This window comes from Mesoplodon mirus (genome assembly GCF_964341445.2).
Source record: "Mesoplodon mirus genome assembly, chromosome: 10".
NCBI classification, from domain to species: Eukaryota; Metazoa; Chordata; class Mammalia; order Artiodactyla; family Ziphiidae; genus Mesoplodon; species Mesoplodon mirus.
Genome location: NC_138986.1, coordinates 89,454,715 through 89,478,145, shown reverse-complemented (window position 1 = coordinate 89,478,145; position 23,431 = coordinate 89,454,715). Strand labels below are relative to the sequence as shown.

Sequence of the window (23,431 nt, the reverse complement as noted above, 5' to 3'; positions counted from 1 at the left end):
AGGATCTCATTCAGATTCGATGGAGAAATCAAAAGCTTTACAGACAAGCAAAAGCTAAGAGAATTCAGCACCACAAAACCAGCTCTACAACAAATGCTAAAGGAACTTCTCTAAGTGGGAAACACAAGAGGAGAAAAGGACATACAAAAACAAACCAAAAACAATTAAGAAAATGGTAATAGGAACATACATATCAATAATTACCTTAAACGTGAATGGATTAAATGCTCCAACCAAAAGACACAGGCTCGCTGAATGGATAGAAGAACAAGACCCATATATATGCTGTCTATAAGAAACCTACTTCAGACCTAGGGACACATACAGACTGGAAGTGAGGGGGTGGAAAAAGATATTCCATGCAAATGGAAATCAAAAGAAAGCTGGAGTAGTGATACTCATATCAGATAAAATAGATGATAAAATAAAGAATGTTACAAGAGACAAGGAAGGACACTACATAATGATCAAGGGATCAATCCAAGAAGAAGATATAACAATTATAAATATATATGCACCCAATATAAGAGCACCTCAATACATAAGGCAACTGCTAACAGCTATAAAAGAGGAAATTGACAGTGATACAATAATAGTGGGGGACTTTAACACCTCACTTACAGCAATGGACACATCATCCAAACAGAAAATTAATAAGGAAACACAAGCTTTAAATGACACAATAGACCAGATAGATTTCATTGATATTTATAGGACATTCCATCCAAAAACAGCATATTACACTTTCTTCTCAAGGGCTCACAGAACATTCTCCAGGATAGATCACATCTTGGGTCACAAATCAAGCCTCAGTAAATTCAAGAAAAGTGAAATCATATCAAGCATCTTTTCTGACCACAGCACTATGAGATTAGAAATCAATTACAGGGGAAAAAATGTAAAAAACACAAACACATGGAGGCTAAACAATACATTACTAAATAACCAAGTGATCACTGAAGAAATCAAAGAGGAAATCAAAAAATACCTAGAGACAAATGACAATGAAAACACGATGATCCAAAACCTACAGGATGCAGCAAAAGCAGTTCTAAGAGGGTAGTTTATAGCTATACAAGCCTACCTCAAGAAACAAGAAACATCTCAAATAAACAATCTAACCTTACACCTAAAGGAACTAGAGAAAGAAGAACAAACAAAACCCAAAGTTAGCAGAAGAAATGAAATAATAAAGATCAAAGCAGAAATAAATGAAATAGAAACAAAGAAAACAATAGCAAACATTAATAAAACTAAAAGCTGGTTCTTTGAGAAGATAAACAAAATTGATAAGCCATTAGCCAGACTCATCAAGAAAAAGAGGGAGAGGACTCAAATCAATAAAATTAGAAATGAAAAAGGAAGAGTTACAACAGACACTGCAGAAATACAAAGCATCCTAAGAGACTACTACAAGCAACTCTATGCCAATAAAATGGACAACCTGGAAGAAATGGACAAATTCTTAGAAAGGTATAACCTCCCAAGACTGAACCAGGAAGAAATAAAAAATATGAACAGACCAATCACAAGTAATGAAATTGAAACTGTGATTAAAGATCTTCCAACAAACAAAAGTCCAAGACCAGAGAACACTCCCAAACTCATTGTATGAGGCCACCATCACCCTGATACCAAAACCAGACAAAGATACTACAAAAAAAGAAAATTATAGACCAATATCACTGATGAATATAGATGCAAAAATCGTCAACAAAATACTAGCAAACAGAATCCAACAACACATTAAAAGGATCATATACCATGATCAAGTGTAATTTATCCCAGGGATGCAACGATTCTTCAATATACACAAATCAATCAATGTGATACACTATATTAACAAATTGAAGAATAAAAACCATATGATCATCTCAATAGATGCAGAAAAAGCTTTTCACAAATTCAACACCCATTTATGATAAAAACTCTCCAGAAAGTGGGCATAGAGGGAAGCCACGTCAACATAATAAAGGCCATATATGACAAACCCACAGCAAACATTATTCTCAATGGTGAAAAACTGAAAGCATTTCCTCTAAGATCAGGAAAAAGGCAAGGATGTCCACTCTCACCACTATTATTCAACATAGTTGTGGAAGTCCTAGCCACGGTAATCAGAGAAGAAAAAGAAATAAAAGGAATACAAATTGGAAAAGAAGAAGTAAAACTGTCACTGTTTCCAGATGACATGATACTATACATAGATAATCCTAAAGATGCCACCAGAAAACTACTAGAGCTAATCAATGAAATTGGTAAAGTTGCAGGAAACAAAATTAATGCACAGAAATCTTTTGCATTCCTATACATCAATGATGAAAAATCTGAAAGAGAAATTACGGAAACATTCACATTTACCATTGCAACAAAAATAATTAAATACCTAGGAATAAACCTACTTAGGGAGACAAAAGACCTGTATGCAGAAAACTATAAGACACTGATGAAAGAAATTAAAGATGATACCAACTGATGGAGAGATATACCATGTTCTTGGATTGGAAGAATCAATATTGTGAAAATGACTATACTACTCAAAGCAATCTACAGATTCAATGCAATCCCTATCAAATTACCCATCTCTCATTGCTCAGGCCTATTTCTCTGACTCAAATGCCACATCTATTCTTCCTGCCAAATTCTTCCCCAGCTCTAACACATAGGCTCAGCATCCCAGCTTTCCCCCTAGTTCCTGTAACATGTATTATCTATATATCCTATTTGGTGTCACAGAAATAGAACCACTTATTGAGCACTTGCTGTGTATCAGGGACACAGAGTCGTACCCATCACCTCATTTAATCTTTATGAGGACTCCAGAGAATGTGTAGAGTTATTTACTCCAAGTTCCTAACAGGATGAACTTGAGGCTTACCAAGGTTAAGAAACATGCCCAAGGGGTCTAGTCTCTGGCAGTGCCTCAAACTATCTGTGTCTTCCTGATCTTGGACAGCCTTCCTCTTCATAACGTAACTACCCAGTAAGATTCTTGAGGATCTTATACTTTTCACAGATGAAAACCAATGGAGACAAACTCCAAACAGGAGTATTTACCATGTTCATTAGTATGAACACAAACATGCGGAGGCCTTGGTCTCTTTCCTCCTGCAAATACTATTAATATGAATGGAGGGGAGGGGGAAGGGTAAGCTAGGACGAGGTGAGAGAGTGGCATGGACATATATACACTACCAAACGTAAAATAGATAGCTAGTGGGAAGCAGCCGCATAGCACAGGGAGATCAGCTCGGTGCTTTGTGACCGCCTGGAGGGGTGGGATAGGGAGGGTGGGAGGGAGGGAGATGCAAGAGGGAAGAGATATGGGAACATATGTATATGTATAACTGATTCACTTTGTTATAAAGCAGAAACTGACACACCATTGTAAAGCAATTATACTCCAATAAAGATGTAAAAAAAATATGAATGGAATTGTGTTCTGCGAGAATTCATATGTTGAAGTCCTCACCCCCAGTACCTCAGAGTACAACCATACTTGGAGATAGGATCTTTAAAGAGATAATCAGTTTAAAAGGATTTCATTAGGATGGCCCCTAATCCAACATGCCTGCTGTCCTCGTAAGAAGAGGAAATGTGGAAACACACAGAGAAAAGACAATGTGAAGACTCAGGAAGAAGACAGCCAAGCACAAGCCAAGGAGAGAGGCCTAGACAGGTCCTTCCATGGCACTCAGAAGGAACCAACCGTGCCGACACTTAGATGCTGCAGTCCCAGCCTCCAGAACTGGGAGAAAGCAAATTCTGTTGTTTAGACCACCCAGTCTGTGGCACCTTGTTACAGCAGCCCTAGGAAACTGATACAATCTTACTGTGTACACATCAGCCGCAGAAGAGTTTATCGGAATTAAAATTAGATATGTCCCTTGGTATGGAACAGGTGTTTTTAAAAAGATCCAAATGCAGAAGTTCAGCTTAGGAGGTAGAACAAGACACTCAAAGAAGAGGGCCATAGGCAGTAACTATTCAATGCAGAACAGCAGTTAAGAGTCAGATGCCCCGTAACATAGGAAGAAGAATGACACACAAGGTAACATCTGGATTTCCCATCCGGCAGTCAGGATCAGGGAGTCAGCATCCAGGGATCCAGCTCCTAATTCCTGGATGGGATTGGTGAGGGCCAAGTGTTAGTTCCAGAGGGACTTGGTCAACAGAATTGGACTCAGCCACAAGCGTCCAGGGACGTGGATCTAGTAACCAAAACTAGTCACAAACCGGGGGCCTGGTCTCTGGAATACACTAGAAACCAGATTGCTAGGGCTGGGCCTCAACTGAGGACAGAACAGCATCAGGACTGACTTAAGTGTTCATTCTCAGAGGTCTGGTGGGATGGTATGGGGCCAGGATGCATTCCAAGCTCTCCCAGCTGCAAATGGAAAATGGCGGCAGGGGCAGGGAATCCAGTGACTTAACACCCCCCATCTTCCCTTCTCTGTTCAGCAGCGTGTGAAAGGGGAGATTCTTTGTTTGTTTCCGAAGTCTCTCTCAGGCCTAACATTCGGTTATTCTGTGAAATTGAACCCAAAGTAAGGACAACATTTTCATTCACTGGAAAAAGTGGGTCACAAACACGGAAGTATGATTCTGCATTTTAAGAGGCTGTTGAAGCACAAACTTATGAGAGAAAATAGGTGGCACTGAAATCTTCAATATCAAATCTTTTTCTAAACGCACTTTGAAGCACAAATGTTTCCCCTTAAACTGTCCTTTAATTGTACATCCATTCAAACACTCCACTTTTAAAATTGCAAGCATACATGTCAAATTTGTATGATTAGTTTTGAAAATGAGACGTAACCCAGATTTAACTGAGTGTCTCCTGATTCCAGAATAGAAATCTCTTTCAGATGTAACTAAATGACTAATATTTCTAGCCATGGATTAATCTGGGAGAAATATTATTGGATATAATCAGGTTAGATTTACAGACTTAATTTCTTTTCTTTTTATAGAACTTCTTTTTAGTCAGAGCTCCTGTTTTAGAGTCAAGGACACTTTCCAGCCATTTATATATTAGGCAGAAATTGTAACTCTGAAAAACCCAGCTCTTCACCATGATGTTTCCCCAAATTTTCTTATCTCATATTCTTAGAACATTAGGAATTAGCATGCCAGCTCAGAGCCCCCAACACAGTTATTTGTGTCCCCTCAGTATCTTTCTAATATGTAAATTACACAGATGATTAAAACAGCTAACGTCCATTTCATACCCACTGTAAGAAGAAATGAGTTCTCAGACTCCCTGGAAGGCATCTAAAACGAAGCATCTAACACTCTAAATCCTGGCTCTTTCGGTAGTTGAAAGGGAGAATTAAATTTCTCTTTCCCACAGCAACAGTAGGAATCAGTGAAAGATTAATGTATAAAAGGTCAAAGAGACGGCAAGGCTGTCAGAGTTCCATGTAGATCCACCGCTGTTCTGAGGTTCTGGTGGGTAAAATTATGTGAGGTCCCAGAAGACACCAAAACGAGTTACTCACAACTTAATAAAGGGAATGTTAGACAGCAATATTCCGTTTTCCTATGTTAATGGATATCAACTTCACACATGCACCTGATGAAAATTAGAATAAATAAGGGCTTGCGATGTAGCTACAATAACTCATTTCCCCTCATGGTCTTTCTGCCCACACTGTCAATTCCACTTCGCAAGCTTATTTTAAAGTGTTTACTTTCTTAGTTGTTCTAATGAAAAGCACTCTAATTTTTAAATAATTTTCCTCTATCCATTGACTGCTTTATTTGGGATGTTATCCATTGATTTCCAATTTTATGATGTTATCTACGGTAAAAACCAATGAAAGAAGAGACTTTAGCTCACTGTTGATATCGTTTTGCTTTCAAAAGCCTATACTTTTATTTCTCCTTATATATTTCTATTTTTAAGTGGGCTTAATCCTCTATTTCTTGGCCTAAAATTTGAACAGGATCTTGAACATTTTAGATGAGAATATTCATACACTTATCTCTAACTCTCTGTTCTCCAGATTCTCTCATCTCTCATATCTGTCAGTTTTACCTTTATTTTAACATGGACAAAATATTTACCTTCAATTGTGTAAAAACAAACAAACAAACAAAAAATATATATAAACTATATATATACACAGACACATATATTCAATGTGGAAGGGGGTTTATTCTAAAAACTGAAAACCAGTAAGTGGCATTTATAATATTATTACATGTAAATGCTCTAGGACCAAGTAAAAACCAATAATTGACATTTCTACAGATGAACTGTCAGGCTTCCTGTTCACTCAGAGGAAACATTACCTAGGTTAATAGTCAAATGGACTGTATCAACTAATAAAATAATGTCACATTCTTGCTTGCTTCATGTTTGGACCATGATTTTCCTTAACAGTTTTTCTCCCTCAGCTTTTGACTGTTCCTCTTTATTGCTGAAAAAGAAACAGCCTCTCTTTACCGGGTCAATAACATCATGTAAGTCATTAGTCCTTGGATATTTCTTGGAATCCAGGATATTCTTCTCAGTATTCTCTTTGGAGCTTCCTGGAAATGATCTCCAGTTTTAATTTCGACAGATTGCTTTCTGCACACAGTGTCATTCGGGGATTTCTTTGCATTGGATTCCTGGGTCAGCTCCACTCTTTCTTCTTTCTCATTTGTCCCACGTTCATGATTATTCTTCTCAGTTTTCTTGAGTGCATACATCTTTAAATCATTTTCTCATAAGCAGATTGCAAAGTAGGTTTTCTGAGAACTGAGAGTTGACTGATGGTTTAGATGTGAATAGAGCAGCAGTCTCAGAATGGTTTTGCTCCAAACTTTGAAGGCATTGGTCAATTGTAGTCTAGAATCCATTACTGATGAGAAGTGTAAAAACAGGTTAATGCTCATTGCTTTGTATACAACCTAGTTTATTTTTTAACCTCCAAAAGTTTATAGATTTTTCCCTGTTTCCTTGGCATGTTTACTGTTGTTAAATTTCCTCTTATGTTTCATAGCTGATGTCTGGATTCATCCTTTGGGCATCCCCAGGGTTGTATGGGCTTCCCTATGGGTTATCTTCATGGTTGCCTCTTTCTGGACCCAAAGGAGTTTACAGATTTTATATCAGCTTTTATTTGAAGGTCTCAGATCACGATACTTTACTTCCTGCTTAAGATTAATCCATACCTGCAGGCAAGTGTGTTATCTTTAGTCCAGATACATGGTCTTGCATTTTGTCCAAATATCTCTGCCCAAGCACTTCAGTGCAATGGGTCTAGGTACCCAGAGCTTTCGCTTTGAGGTTTGGTCATAACATTATTATTTAATTATTTAAGTTAGTTATGTATTATTTTATTTTTAGTGTCAACAATAGTTTGCACAGAACATCACTGTGTTCGGGTGGGGACGTTGCCCTCCACCCCAGCTCTCTCGCCTCTTTGGCAAGCTCCTCTGTCCTAAAGCAGGCTACTTCCTCTTTCCATCAGCTACTCACATGTCACTTCCTTCCCTCCTCACGGTTATGGGGTCTCATGGGGTCAGAAAAGTAAATGCTAACGTTTCAGCAGCCATTTAAAGAGGAAGCCCTTTTAGGTTGTAATTGTTTAAAGGTTACAATGTTTTAGTGCCTGTAGCCAAATTCTTACCACAGAACCTGATTTTATCTTGGGGTTTCCTGTCTGTAAAGTCCCCAATAAGAGTCCTCTGGATAGCCCATAAAAATGTCACAGGGGCAGGAACCACGGCTGTCTCTTATATGTATCTACGTTTATGTCTGTATTTATTTATTTAATCACTATACCTCTAGCAGCCTGTGCCTGGAATGTCACAAATCTTTATACATAACTTGTTTAACATCATATAAATCATGGAATATTTATGTAATGTCACATAGAAATTAAAACATGACTACATGAATGATGGCCACCTTCTTTAATTGCAAACCCCCTTGAAGTTACAAGAAAAAGCACTAGGAGCATTAAAAGAATATAAAATGCATTTTCTGCTCTCAAGAAACAGAAGTAAATCAACAACTCCTGGGTAGAATTAAAAGTACTATGTGACGGCTTCCCTGGCGGTGCAGTGGTTAAGAACCCGCCTGCCAATGCAGGGGACACGGTTCGAGCCCTGGCCCAGGAAGATCCCACGTGCCGCGGAGCAACTAAGTCCGTGTGCCACAACTACTGAGCCTGCACTCCAGAGCCCACGAGCCACAACTACTGAGCCCGCGTGCCACAACTACTGAAGCCCATGTGCCTAGAGCCCGTGTTCTGCAACAAGAGAAGCCACCGCAATGAGAAGCCCGCGCACTGAAAGGAAGAGTAGCCCCTACTCGCCCCAACTAGAGAAAGCCCACGCACAGCAACGAAGACCCAACGCAGCCCAAAATAAATAAATAAAATAAATAAATTTATAAGAAAAATAAAAGTACTATGTGAGCAGTAGGCATTATACTGCTGGAGCCCAAAGAGGAAACTCCCAGTAGTTTTAGTTTAATGACTAAAGAATAATATAAAGTGTTGCATGAATTAGTTACATTTAAATAATTTAGTACCTGATTGTTGCGAGGGTTCTCAGCTCTTGTTCCTGATTCCACAATGTTTAACTTGTCAGGTACCCAAACTTAACAGTGAATAGTTCACACTGCCCACAGCCTACGCCCTGGTCCCCTGAAACTGTCTTTGTCGGAAAATTCAACCCTGTGATTAAGTGTCGTCAGTCTCACTTTTCAAGAACTCATTGTTTGCTAGCCTTGCAGGTATCATTTCTTACCAGTCATCCAGGTACCAAATGCTCCTACAAGGACTGCTAAATGATGCTTAGCAGTAACAGTTACAAACAAACCATTTAGCCCTTGTCACACAGGTTGACCTCAGGAGCCATTCACAGAGTGCTTTAAAAGTTCAAAGGCAACATTAATTTGGGTTGCATTTTCCCCATTCACTCCAAGTCAGAAAGAAGGAGAGGATTAAAAAGGAAGGAAATCCTGTTATCTAATGCCAGGCTCTTCTTCCAAGGACTTATACTTCAAGTTCCTTGTAAGTATAAGTGGATTAATCCCCTGATCCAGGCAGCAATGCTCTGTTTCTTTTCAGCACTGGTGCTGTTTCCTTCTCTCATCCACATCGGCACTGCCTGCATCTCTTTCTTTCTCCTTAAGCCTCTTGACTCATTTCCTTAGGGGCACAGATCTTCACTAGACTTTGTCCCAATGGATCTTATTACACATTTCATGTAAATCCAATTGCTTTCTTATTACAAGTAAGATTTAGTTCACTGTTAGTCTTCTGCACAGAGAGATTTATATTAGGTGATTCTTACAATCTAAGAAATGAGAGATGCCCAATTTTTCCCAGTTGGCAAAGAAAGAGCAGTATGAACATTGAACAAACAGCATTCACTTTGAAACATGTGGTAGCTGACCTCAGTTTTTAGACAAGCCCACTAGATAGAGCTCACTGTTAATCCGTGTGTGTGTGTGTGTGTGTGTGTGTGTAATTACACTACACACGAAGCATCATACTGACTAGCAATGCTGTGTTGTCTTTCAGATGCCATTTGCCCAGGGAACCTTTTTTTTTTTCTTTTTAATTGAATGTCTGGACACAAAGCAGAAGTGTATCAATATATCTGTAAGGAATGTTCCTTTGAGGCATTTATTAAATTGTACTTCATTGTGTAATTATTCTCTTTTTTTTAAATTTATTTATTCATTTATTTTTGGCTGTGTTGGGTCTTTGCTGCTGTGCATGGGTTTTCTCAAGTTGCGGCGAGCGGGGGCTACTCTTCCTTGCTGTGCGTGGGCTTCTCGTTGCAGTGGCTTCTCTTGTTGCGGAGCACAGGCTCTAGGTGTGTGGGCTTCAGTAGCTGTAGCACGCGGGCTCAGTAGTTGTGGCTCACGGGATCTAGAGTGCAGGTTCAGTAGTTGTGGTGCACGGGCTTAGTTGATCCGCAGCATGTGGGATCTTCCCCGACCAGGGCTTGAACCGTGTCCCCTGCATTGGCAGGCGGATTCTTAACCACTGCACCACCAGGGAAGCCCTGTAATTATTCTTTATTGTTTATTTCTCTCAACAGAATGTAAGCTCCATAAGGGCATGAAGCATATTTATTTTTAACATCAGTATATCTACTGAAAGTGTTAAATCCACATTTGCTAATAAACATACAAACCAACTCAGCATAATGATAAGGATAAAAATATAAATGGTGAGAATAGTACACACATATTAACTAAATGCCTTGTGCCAATGCTATGGTCTAAATGTTTGCATCCCCTCAAAATTCATGTGTTTAAATCTTAAGCCCCCCCAAAATGATCGCATTAAGAGGTGGGGCCTTTGAGAGGTGCTTAGGTCACAAGGGTGAAGCCCTCATGAATGGGATTAGTGCTCTTATAAAAGAGACCCCCCAGACCTCCCCAGCCCCTTCCCCCATGTGAGGGCACAGCAAGAAGGTGCTGACTTCACATGAGTCAGGAAGAGGGCCTTCACCAGAACAAGACCATGCTGGAGCCTGGACTTTAGACTTCCCAGCCTCTGGGACTGTGAGAGATTAAAGTTCTGTTGCGTATAAGCTACCTAGTCTGTGAGCTTTTGTTATAGCAGCCCAAACAGATTAAGAGAGCCAGGCACGTGTTAAATAGTTACTTTATACGCGTAACTGATAAAGCGAACAAGCAAATGCATGGAATATAGGTGAAATGCAGCTTTTCTCTCCCACTGCTCTTGATATTTACTCCACGGGGATAACCTTCCCTGACCCTGAAGGTCACAGCACAGCATCCGTTCTCTCCTGGGAAGATATCTCTTCCCTGATCACTCTTCCTATATAAGAAGAGTGATCAGGGAAATTCACCAGAGCCTGTAAGATATAAAACGGGTTCTTTTTTTTTTTTTTTGCAGTACGCGGGCCTCTCACTGTTGTGGCCTCTCCCGTTGCAAAGCACAGGATCCGGACGTGCAGGCTCAGCCGCCATGGCTCACGGGCCCAGCCACTCCACGGCATGTGGGACCTTCCCGGACTGGGGCACGAACCCATGTCCCCTGCATCGGCAGGCAGATTCCCAACCACTGCGCCACCAAGGAAGCCCTAAAACGGGTTCTTTAACCTCTTCCTTGTATATTTACATGTGGGTGGTGATCTCAGCTTCACTGCAGTATTAGATCTATGGCAGACATGCCACAGGCACAGCAGGACAGGAAGAATGCTAACTTAGCATCCTGTTATAGATGCATGAGCTCATTCAAACCACTCAGTAACCTGACAAAGTAGCAACTCTTATCTCCACTGTGCCAATAAGAAAATGGAGACTTAAGGAGGTTAAAAAACTTGTGCAGGGTCACAGGGTGCTGGCGATGATCATGGCTGGTCCCCAAAGGAGCCCTTAGTTGTCAATGGTGGGGCTTGGCAATAAAGTCATTAGTAAATATTACAGATGGTAGAATTTCTAACGAAGGCTGAAATAGGAAAATGTCTCTGCTACATTCATAGACATTCAGAATGAGATTATTTATAAATGAAGAGAAAACAGGGCAGTCTGTATCAGATGATGTCTCCTATGTTTCCGGAGGGGAAGACCGAACCCCTGCTTCAGAGGTGTATAAACCCCAAGTGGTCACCCAAGTGCCCGGAATGAGAATTCCCAAGAAAGGGAGACAGCGGCTAGAGGCAGTATGCTCTTCACATCACCCCGGCCCCATCTCTCCACTCACCCACACCACTAGTCATGTTTCTTTCATAATCTGTTGTTACCGTGAATAATTTTGAATTTCAATTCTAATTCCATGTGTCTTGTGATTTAGTACACATATTCAAGAGGAGCTGGTGTAGACCCTTCCTTTAAGGAGCGGGAAAATACACATATATAACTATACCTATACCAACCCCATCAGGGGTTATCTGCACACCCATTAAGCATATCCACTTACATTTTTACTTCACACTTACCTTACGACTTAAGCGGAAAAAATACGTGTTCACAAAACAATACTAAGGCATGAAAGACAGCAAGAAGCTACTCACCATCTGACTTTTAAAAAACCTATAGACCATATGCAACTTATAAACATCAGTGATGAGAAGGTGAGCTGAAAAAAACCAAACTCATCCCAGACACACATGCATTCAAAAGACAGCTATTTCCACTTGAGTTGCAGTACTAATAGCAACAGAGTGAGCTTTCTTAATTGTTCCCAAATATAGTATAAGATTGTTGGGGGATATATATGTGTGTACATATATATATATATACACACACACATATATATATAGAAAGAAAGAGACAGAAAAAGAGAAGAGAACAGTGGGAGAGAGGGTGGATCCATGTGCACGAGGTTTGCAGGCAGAAAAGAGGAAGTGATTCTCTTTATAAAACATAATATTAACTGTGTAATTTACCGATTCTAAAGCAAGCCCAAAACTGTAAAAATAGTCAGTCACCTCAATATATGAATTCGTTAAGAAAAACACCAAGAACCCCAGCACTACAACAAAGACGAAAACCACAACCACTGAATTTACTGCTGTGGCCAGTTTAAATCTAAGTGAACAGCAGCTAAATGAGGAGAATCTTCAAAACAAACATGTGATTTTAACAGTAAATTGAAGTATTTTCTAGACCAGTGCCACTTAAAGGCATTTTCTGGAATGATCGCTCTTGAGCACTAGTGGGAGTGGGGAATTGAATTTTTAATTTTGTTTAATTTTAATTAATTTAAATATCTACATATAGCTATGGTATTTTACAGTGCAGGTTTAGACAGAAAAAAAAAAGTCAGCCCATCACAAAATGTTCCAAAATCTTTTGGACTGTCATAGGTCAAATGAAACCTGTACTCCAAAGTTACTACCAAAACACGATATATAACATCTGCATAATAGAAACTTTGTGACTTGTTTACAAATTGTAAGAAAGATTCATTTGAAACTTGAAAAACGCTACCGCTGTGACTGGAGCATTACCCCACTGAGGTGTAAAAGAAGGTACACGCCCTTTTGTCAGCCAAATAAACCCACCCCTGAATAATAACTTAAAAGCACAAGACTGTACTGAATTTCCCGGAATGACAGCAACCAAAATCATGAAGAACTCTTGTAACCCCAATTTGGCACCTGTGGTTACGTTTTGTAAATCCCACTTCCGAAAAAAAAAAAATATATATTATATATAATATATATATAATATATATAATGTATTATATATTATATATATATAATATATATATATAATATATATATAATATATATAATGTATTATATATTTTATATATATATATATATATATATATATATATATATATATATATATATATATATATATATATATATATATATATATATATATATACATAAAGGACGATCTTCCATACGCTGCGAGGCGGGCCGGAGCATTCCAGGTCCCACTTTTCTCCCCCACTTTTATTGAGACATAATTGACACATAGGTCTGTGGAAGTTTAAGGTGTACCCCTAACGACTTGACATACATAGAAGGCCAAATTGACTACCACAGTAAGTTTAACATCCATGCCCTCATCCACTTACAAAATTATTTTTCTTGTGACGAAAACTTTCAGGATTTACTTTCTCGGCAGTTTGTAATATACCGTAGAGCAGCGTTAGCTACAGTCACAGTCACCCTGTTGGACATGACCAGCCGCACTTCTAAATCCTGCACGCGCGCACCTGCCATCCCGGCACACGCGCCCCGGAGCCCCCCCGCTCGCGCTTCGGATCCCGGCACACAAGGCCCCAGCCCCGCACGCGCGCCTCGGATCCCGGCACACGCGCCCCTGAGCCCCCCGCTTGCGCTTCGGATCCCAGGACACACGCCTCCAACCCCGCAAGCACGCCTCGGATCCCGGCACACGCGCCCCCGAGCCCCCCGCTCGAGCTTCGGATCCCGGCACACACGCCTCCAGCCCCGCACGCGCGCCTCGGATCCCGGCACACGCGCCCCCGAGCCCCCCGCTCGCGCTTCGGATCCCGGCACACGCGCCCCCAGCCCCGCACGCGCGCCTCGGATCCCGGCACACGCTCCCCCGAGCCCCCGCTCGTGCTTCGGATCCCGGCACACACGCCCCCAGCCCCACACGCGCGCCTCGGATCCCGGCACACGAGCCCCCGAGCCCCGTACGCGCAACTCAGATCCCGGCACACGCGCCCCTGACCCCCGCGCTCGCGCCTCGGATCCCGGTACACGCGCCCCCGAGCCCCCCAATCGCGCTTCGGATCCTGGCACACACGCCCCCAGCCCCGCATGCGCGCCTCGGATCCCGGCACACGCGCCCCTGACCCCCGCGCTCGCGCCTCGGATCCCGGTACACGCGCCCCCGAGCCCCCCAATCGCGCTTCGGATCCTGGCACACACGCCCCCAGCCCCGCATGCGCGCCTCGGATCCCGGCACACACGCCCCCAGCCCCGCACGCGCGCCTCGGATCCCGGCACACACGTCCCCAGCCCCGCAGGCACGCCTCGGATCCCGGCACACGCGCTCCCGAGCACCCCGCTCGCGCCTAGGATCCCGGCACACACTCCCCCAGGCCCGCACGCGCGCCTGGATCCCGGCACACGCGCCCCAGCTCCGCGCGCTGACCTCGGATCCCCACACCCGCGCTTCCAGCCCCGCACGCGCCCGAGCCCGCGCGGCGCCGCTCACCCTTCTCGCTGACGCTCTCGCTCTCTAGCTCCACGTCCTCGCAGCTCGTGTACTCCGGCGTGGACACGCCCTCCTCCTCCGAGCTGCTCACCGACATCTGGCGCCGCTTGCCGCCCCTCTTGGCGCGATGAGGCTTGGGCGGAGACGGCCGCACGGACTCGGACTGGTCGGAGCTGAGCGAGTCGTTGCGCAGCATGGTCTCCACCTTCTCGCGCTTGGCCTTGCGCACGAGGACGGCCGCGCCGGGTTCCAGGCGGCTCTGCTTCCGGAGCGGCTCCGGGGCCCTGGGCTCCGGGGCGTCGGCGGGGCCCGGGCCGGGCCGGGGCGCCGGCTGGCTGGGCTCGGCGAGCGGCTGGGCGCCCGGCGCCCGGGCCTCCGCGGTCCTCTCGGCCGAGTAGGCGCGCGGCGAGGCGGGCGGCGAGCCCCGGGCGGCGTTGGGCGCGCGCGGGCCGGGCCTGCCCTCGGGCCCAGCTGCCGCCTCGGTGCGCGGCAGGGCCACGTCGCTGTGGCGCCGCTCGTGCCTGGCGCGGGACACCCGCGCGTGCATGCGCATCTGCTGCTCCTCGGGCGGCGGTTTGACCGGGTACCGCGCCAGGTTCGGGTCACTGCGGTACCGGGTCTGGTACTCCTCCTCCTTCCTCTGCTTCTCGGCCTCCACCGCCGGGCCGTTCTCGCGTTTCTCTGGCACGTCGGGGTAGTCCTGGGACCGGCCTTTCTCGAGCCTTCGGCTTTCCCGCCTTTCCTTGCGCTCCCGTTCTTCCGTGGGCCCCTCCGCGGGCTGCCCAGAGGACCTGGGCGCGCGTTTCCGCTCGCCCTTCGTGGCGCCTTTGCCATTCTGCTCGGCGAGCCCTGGGGTCTTCTTCCTGTGATGCACAAAGGAACGTCCAGAAGGAGAGCAGTGTGTAAAGCTCAAGGCGAAGACCAGACTCCAGAAGCATCCTTGGAAATACTTATTTATACTTCGATGTCTAATTAAAAAGCGAGGTGATAAAAGAACTACATCAAACCTGTATATCTGAGTAGCTTTCTAAATAAGGCTCCTTTGCCTCACAACATATTCTGGGCCTTCACAACTGGCTTTCAGATTTTAAATTCTCTATAAATTAACTAGATCATTTTAAAAATCAATAAATTAATTCAGTAAGTGAACAAGTTTTATGAACCTCTGCTTGTGAATCAAAGACTTTAAAATGTTCTCGATAAAAATAATATAGGTAATAATCGAGGAGCAAACGGTAATACATATCAGTTCAAAACGAAATATATACCTGATATATATTTGGGCAACATGTATTAACAATCTCTTATTATAACTGAAACTTTTAAAGAAACGTGAATCCAAGTGTGTCCATTTCAAGAATCAACTCCAATAGCACTTCTTCAATAGTAGAACGAAAGTACTTTTTATGAGATTATGTGCACCCCACCACTTTTTAGGGACACGGTTAGGAAAAATAAATGGCTGAACCTTAGCCTTCATTTTACCTTGCCCAGGCAAATATAATAGAAATCTTGAAATTTTTGAAATAATTTTTCCTTTTTCCTCCCTCCCCCCATCCCTGGCCTTCTCCCTCATTTCAGAAAACAGTCCAAAATGTATAGCACAGGGAACTGTATTCAATAACCTGTAATAAACTCTAATGGAAAAGAATATGAAAAAAGAAACCCGTTTTGTGTCCTACTTTTCTCTCCATCCTCTGGGAGGCACTGGCAAAGATAAAGTGAGGGAAGAGGGTTTGGCAGTCTGAATCTTTAAGCTCTACTGTTTAAGATACCCCATTCCAGCCCTTCTGTACACTGGAGTCCATCTGATTTGGGAAAGTTCCAGCATCGACCCCAGAAGTTACAAAGAGGGGATACCTCAGCTAAGCGTTCAGGCACTGTATGCTGTACTATGCAACTAACATGGGGGCAACCAAGGCTGTTTTTGGAATCCCGAGGTCCATAGAGAGGGCTTTCCAGAGAGAACATCGTTTGACTGGAAGTCCAAAAGCAGAATTCATGAACAAAATTTGAGAATAATATACAAGATGGGAAAAAGTAGGGCAGTTTCTATTGGGGTTTTCCAAAGTAGTAGTTGCTAAGCTGTGGGGTCAGTTTGAGGAGGGTCTGGTGATGATGGAAAGAAAGGGCAAAGGGTTTCCAGCGGCACAAAAAAAGCAAAATAGAAGCATGGACGATGCTGCCTGAGGCATTTAGATCACTCGGCCCTTTGAAGTGGAAGGGGTTTTCAGGGAGGGAGGAATTGCAAAGGTAGCATTGCCGTTCTCCAGTGTAAGGGGTCTACTATGAATACAATCCATCATTACCAGATAGAGTTTTCATAAGAGTGATGAATGCACTGCAAACTTTTAGTAGCTCATTAAGGCAGAGCTGTGCTTGTTGGAAGTTTCTATTGAGTCAGTTTACTTTTTTTTTTTTTTCTGAAATGCTGATAAATGACACTTACCTTGCAGAGTTTGTGTGAGGATTAAAGGAGACACCATCTGTGAAAATGCTTTATGAAAGGATAGAGTATTATGCAAATGGAACTTCTCCAAGTCTCTCAGATTCTTTGCTTCACTGAATAGGCCTTTTCTCACCTCTACCTTAATTGTTCCATTCCCACTCGCTCCTGATGAGTGTACAAAATAAGATCAAGGGTTCTTCAGTAGTTTAAGCAGACGGCCATTCCTTCTGTCTTCCTTCTCTCTGTGAAGCAGGTCAACCCTGACTGGTACCCGGCTCTCCTTGCCTTTTCCCCCAGCCCCACGTCCTCATTGTTTTCTTAAGTATTTATATAATCAGAAAGGCTATTTGCCCTTATCAGTCTTTTTCAAATTTCAGCAGAAAGCCTCTTCCTGGCCCTTACTCTTAAGTTCTTTGTAGTTTTTCACCCTCTCTCCGAAACAGGACTCATATTTTTCTCTTTAGAAATTTTACAGCCCCAAATTCTTCCTGTTCTTTAAAAGAGATCATTTTCTCTGAGCAATCCTGAACTGCCCCTCCGATATCTTCATCTCCCCTTAACTCATAACAGTTTGTCACCAGTCCTGCCATCGCTGAAGTGGCTCTTGTATCCTTCCTGTCATGGCCTTTCCTGTTCCGTCTTCCCACCACACATTCCTGGGTGTCCTATAAACCTGAATTCAGAAGACACTCCTCTTTCCTGTGGCTCCCAAAAGACTCGTGTTTGTATTTTCCAGCTCTGATCACATCACCTTTCTGGGCCAGTTCACTGCCTGGCACTCTGTCTTCTCTCGGAGATGGTGTGGTCTCTTCCCCAGGATCTGTGAGAAAAGGGACCCTGTACGAAGCATCTTTATGCCCTCTGGTTCCTGGCGGTGTTCACTGATAGTAAACACACGGCGGCTACTGGCTGCATTCACTGGAGGCCACCCAAGGGCCAGCTGCTGAGCACATGTGCTCATTCAACCCCTGCAAGGTGCCTGTGACCCCTCATGGCAGAGCCAGGCCTGGAATCCAGACCTGTTCAGCTTTGAAGTCTTTGATCTTACGGTGTGGGTTTTGTTTGAAAAAGATAGCAGAAGCCTTCCTCGGATCCTACCCTCACACCCAGTGGAATAAATAAGGGTCACACAGACAAAAAGCAGCCACACCTAGTGATAACCCTCAGGTCCCCCAAACTCACAGCCTCGGGAAGAAAAGGGCCACGTCCTCCTTGTCAGCATGGTCGCCTAGTGCACGGCATCCTGTCTGGTCATAAATCCACTGTTTTGAATGAATGACTCAATCGACAAGTTGAAATAAATAATCTGATCCTGTTAGCTCAGGCTTACAATCCTCCGAGGCTTTCCATTATTTCTAAGATAAAGTCTATGAAATTTAACCTGGCTAAAAGGCCCAATGTGACCTGGGCACTCAGACCTTACCGGTCACCTCTTCTCCGCTCGCCCCCCTTCTCTGCTACTCACCCTCGAGCCCAGAGCATCTTTTGGGTTGTCCCACCGGCCTTGTTCCTTCCGGCCAGATGCCAGTGCCCTCACCTGGAGCACCCATCCCACCTTTCACCTGGCTCATCCCTAGTCACCTTCAAAGCTCAGCGTAAAAGAAGTGTCCTCTAGGAAGGCTTTGCTGATGCACCCACGCAGCCTCCAGTGGGTCAGTTCCCCATCCTCTTCTCTCAGAGCACACTTTCAACTACAGGACTCATGCAAACAGCGAATAAACGGTCCAAGAGCTGTTTTCAGTTCAGAGTCGGAAGTTAGTAGTACAGGTGGGTGACTGAGTCAGATGACCTGTTTACATCCGTGCCTGAAAGATAAGCTTCTCAGCAAAGGTCTCCTAAGGAAGGATACATTCTAGACAGGGACAGCCCAGGCCCAGTGTTGCCTTCCTCATGGGCCTGAGAAGTACCCCTTCCACATATCCTAGCAGTTAAATTCTTGAAGATGGCTTTGCTCTCCACCTAAGACTTTGCCTTTTGTTTAAGGGTTGATGACCTCTTACCTGTCTCTGGGAGGCTCACTTCTAGACCTGAAAGAAGCCTGCTTCTGCTCAGGCCTCCCGGCTTGCTGCGAGGGCTCAGCCCCCTTGCTCCTGTCGGGCGGCACGTTGTGGGGAACCTGGTCCTGGGAAGAGGCAGTGGCTGTGCTCAGGGGGGTCTGAGACCTAGATCGCTCCTGCAGCCGGGATTTCTTTTCTCTCGGGGCCTCAGAACCAGCGCCTGTAGCTGTATCGCTGAGGGTTCCATCCTGACTTGGCTGCTGAGGGCCACTTCCGAAGAACCACGCCCCAGATTTGGTTAAGATTTCTTGTTGCTTTCGACACAAATTGCATACCCACATCACCTATTTGAAGAAGAGAGAACGATATAAATTTTTTGTGCTATTTGGAAATTATTTATTTTCATCACACTAAAATATCCCTTAAGGAAGCAAGAATGGTTGTCATCTTTATATTTATCCTTGTACATTTCTCATGAAAATGATCTTTGCACAAGTCACTGTCAAGTATATGAATGCCTGGACCGAGACGCATCAGAAATCATAGACTTCTGGTAACCAGGATAGAGTTTTGCTTGGCATTTATAACACTGTGATTCTGAGTTGCATATTACCATGTACCCATCACATGTTGAATGACTGACTTTGAAGTTTCATTTAAAATAGCTTAGTAAAAATGGTCTAAGCAGGGTAGTTGATTGATTAGAAAAACGTTGTAGGGCACCATAGAATTAATATTTATGTACATAAACCTCAGTGTGTCATAGTATTTAGAAGGATCTATCTTCTCAAAAACCATCCATTATTAAAATCAATATGACAAGATATTCACGTGGAACAAACAGTGAAAGGTAGGCACAAAAGAAAAGGTCAGGCTGTATGAATTCTCTCTAGTTTACCAGCAATCAACTAACCTCAGATAGAAGAGCTATTTTGGAGCCATCATTTGGAAACACATCTGCTGATAAATTATAAGATGTTATCACCACTTAAAATAAATCTGTATAGCTTCTCTCCTCGTGGTGACACAACAAATGTAATAATAGGGACAATGATGGTAACAGAAATAATGAATAACACAATAATAACAGCAACGCCCGCCTCAGTGACTTTTCTCGGGTCGCACTTCAGTTTTTCCTTTGCATTTCAGAAACAGCAGCTCCGGAAAAGGCTGATTACCAAACTCTAGGTCCTCATTTTCACGAATACTGACTCAGTCAACAATTGTGCAAACATATCATGTAAGGATGAATAAATCCTAGAAACGTTAAGTGAGAAACAATATAAAAGAGGAAAAGAAGAAGCATTGTTTAGTTGGTAAAAAGAAGAAAATGTACTACTGAAAACATTCAGACGGATACAAAGAAAACTATCACTTGTTATTGTTTACAAGACAAAATAAAAGCTAAAGTGAGGATAAGAAAAAGACAGAAAATATATTTTTAAAAAGGAAAATATTGCAGATGAACTGTTAAGAATTGCTCCCTTCCAAGCAAGAAAACTCAAATGAATTTTGAAAACTAAGACCAGCAGAGATATTTGCTATAAAATGTTTAAGATTGATTATCTTAACTCATTCCTCTACACTTCCTCGGGTTATGAAATGAAGACAACTCAGTCCACAAAAGCAGTTAATTATAGCATCTGCACAATGTATTAGATCACAGACTTCCATTTAACAAGATGAACAATGCATTGTATACACCTGTATCAGAATACAGGATCTATGGAATGGAACTTCAAGTTAACATGCTTGCCAAATATGGCTATACTGTGCACAATGTATTAATACCACCATCTCTTAGATATCATTAATAAGGTCCCTCAGAAGTCCTGGTTGATTGAAAGTGGACGCATCAAAGATGGCGATACCCTAGGACCAGAACTTCCATCAACAGTGACACTGAGTCTCCTCTGCCCAGACCCTGGATGGGGACAGGTGATGTGCTCCCTCTTTGGCTGCCTCTTTGGTTGACAAGGCAGTGATGAGGAGATCTGAATTCATGGAGTTCAAGGAGATTGGTATGAAGCTTTGACTATTTTACAGAAACTAAGTAGCCATTAAATTTTTATTTATTACACTAATAATAAGCAAAATACTACTCTTTATCAAATTAGGTCCTTTTCTACAGAAATATTAAAGTGTATTTAGGATAAATATGAATTTCCTTCAAAACCATACAGAACACAACAAAATTTACAGTTATTACAAAAGTTTCAAAATGGAATTAAGCTGAATAAAGAGGCAGAAAAAAGCAGAAAATATGCACATCTGCATATTTTCTAGAAAGTTGTTATCACAATCTTAGCTTGATTGTTTCACATTTTTAAGTGCTATAAAAATGGATCAATAGAAAGTAATTGCCAGATTTGTGCAGGTTCCATGTTTTGAATATGTTACAAGTTTTGAATATGTGCTACAGGATTGATAAAGCAAACAAAATATAGTTATTATTTATTTTAATAAGTTAAAATTAGAATTACATTGTAATTAAAGTAAATTAATTAAATTTTAGTTAAATTTTACAATTCACTTAATTTCATTTTTAATTTATTCAAAATGTTACAATTAGTAGTTAAGTAGAAGCAGCTGTTTTAATTAATACATTTAATATTATTCATTCTTTTAAATCTGTGATATTTCATTAATTTTTGTAGAGTTTTAACACTTAGGAAAACTATTGTTTAACTCCAAATTTTCCTATGTATTATTTTCTTGTGCACGATAATATTTTTAGATTTGTATTTAAAAATTAATTATAAGTGTGGTCAACCTATCTGCCAATTTGAAAGCAAAATTAACTGTAAAAATGTTAAAATATTTTTATTGAAATACTCTCTCCCCATATCCGTTATTAGTTATATAAATTAGTCTTGCCACAAAGTTTACGAATGAAAAAGAAATTGCTTATATGAGATGTAAAAAAAATATGAGATTACAATAGAATATTAGTCATACCTTTCAACACATTTTGTATCAAACATTGCAGACATGTATAAAAATGAGCTAATTCGTTGCTTAGAAGCAACACAGTTATGTGTGTGAGATAGGTTTCCACTGTCTCATAGTAGATGAGATAGTGGAAAATAGTTGATGACAGAGGAGATGAAAATGAGTGAGTTCTCTTTGGTGCTTGTTTTGATGTGTGTGTGTGTGTGTGTGTCTGTGTGAGTGTGTGTGTGTGTGTTTCTCCAGCTTTTTGTTATTGTTGTTGCTATTTCATGGGTTTATTTTTTCCTTTTGGAATTTTATTAAATACATAATATGGATTTATGAAATATAAAATATGATATAAATTGCTTCTTTTTAAAGAGTAAAGCACCCCAACCCCACTGTCCCACTATTAAGATTTCAGTTTAGTTTTTCTATGCAAATTTAAAACAAATTCCGTTGTAACTTGGCATTCTATTTACTCAGTTAATATTACAGCATAAATATTTCCATGGATTCTAAATGTTTCTAAAACATTTTAATATTGCAAAATATTCTATAGACACTGTATACCATTAGTCTAACCCTTAAACTGCTTACATTCTTTCACATTAATACAGAACTCTGCAGTAAAAAAGTGTTGATCAAACTGTTTTCCTATTTAAAGTCATTTATTTTTTAGAATGTATCAGAAAAATCAAATTACTGGGTAAAATTTTAGAGTGCTTTTAAGGTTCTTCTGCTATAAGCACTATACAACAGTTTAGGATTCTTTGTCTATTTTGCATAATAGCCTCCCAAATAGGTTTTGCCAAATTGTAACCAAAAACCTGACAATATCAGCTCTGGATTTTAAGATCTGATGATTTAATAATGCCCCAGACCATGTATTCTCACTCTCATCAATGTTTCAGATTTTAGATAATATAATGAGATCTCACCTAAATAATCGCCAAAAGGTATCTAACAAAGTCATAACTGTCCATTCAAAAATACCTCCACATAAGCACATAAAGTCCTGAGAAGTCCCAATCAACATTTCTAATGCCTTGTTTTTGTCTTTGTGCCTTTTTTTCCCCTATGGATAGTTAATAAATCATTAAAAAAAATAAAAAATAAAAACCTAGAGCATTAAAGAGAAAGGCCAAGATAAATGTAAAGGAGAACTGATTTTGGAAAAGTAAGAGATAATTCCAAGAATAGAAAAGAAAACTTAAAATGGTCTCTAATTAGTGTTCAGATACCAGAACAAAAAGCTCTTGAAAAACAATACTAAGATTGTCAACAACAAAAAATGAATTTCAAAGAAGGAATTTATTAAAAAGTCAAGAGATAAAAAAATATGAGAAAAAGTCCAGCTAGTTCCAAAAAGAGAGAACAGAACATAGCGGGGAATGAATTTTGTCAAAAATAATAGGA

The 23,431-nt window shown here is 41.7% G+C and overlaps 1 protein-coding gene across 1 annotated transcript in view; it reads right to left on the bottom strand.

Annotated features, from left to right (window-relative positions):
- LOC309811099 (regulating synaptic membrane exocytosis protein 1-like) overlaps positions 1 to 19,422 on the bottom strand; it is a gene marked incomplete at both ends in the record, with an annotated part of 218,126 nt that extends 198,704 nt beyond the window's left edge. Inside the window, 2 exons of the mRNA XM_082633634.1 lie at positions 14,636 to 15,498; positions 19,085 to 19,422. Of these exons, the coding sequence (XP_082489760.1) occupies positions 14,636 to 15,498; positions 19,085 to 19,422 (1,201 nt within the window). The remainder of the gene's footprint in view (positions 1 to 14,635; positions 15,499 to 19,084) is intronic.
- Positions 19,423 to 23,431: the final 4,009 nt, after the last annotated feature.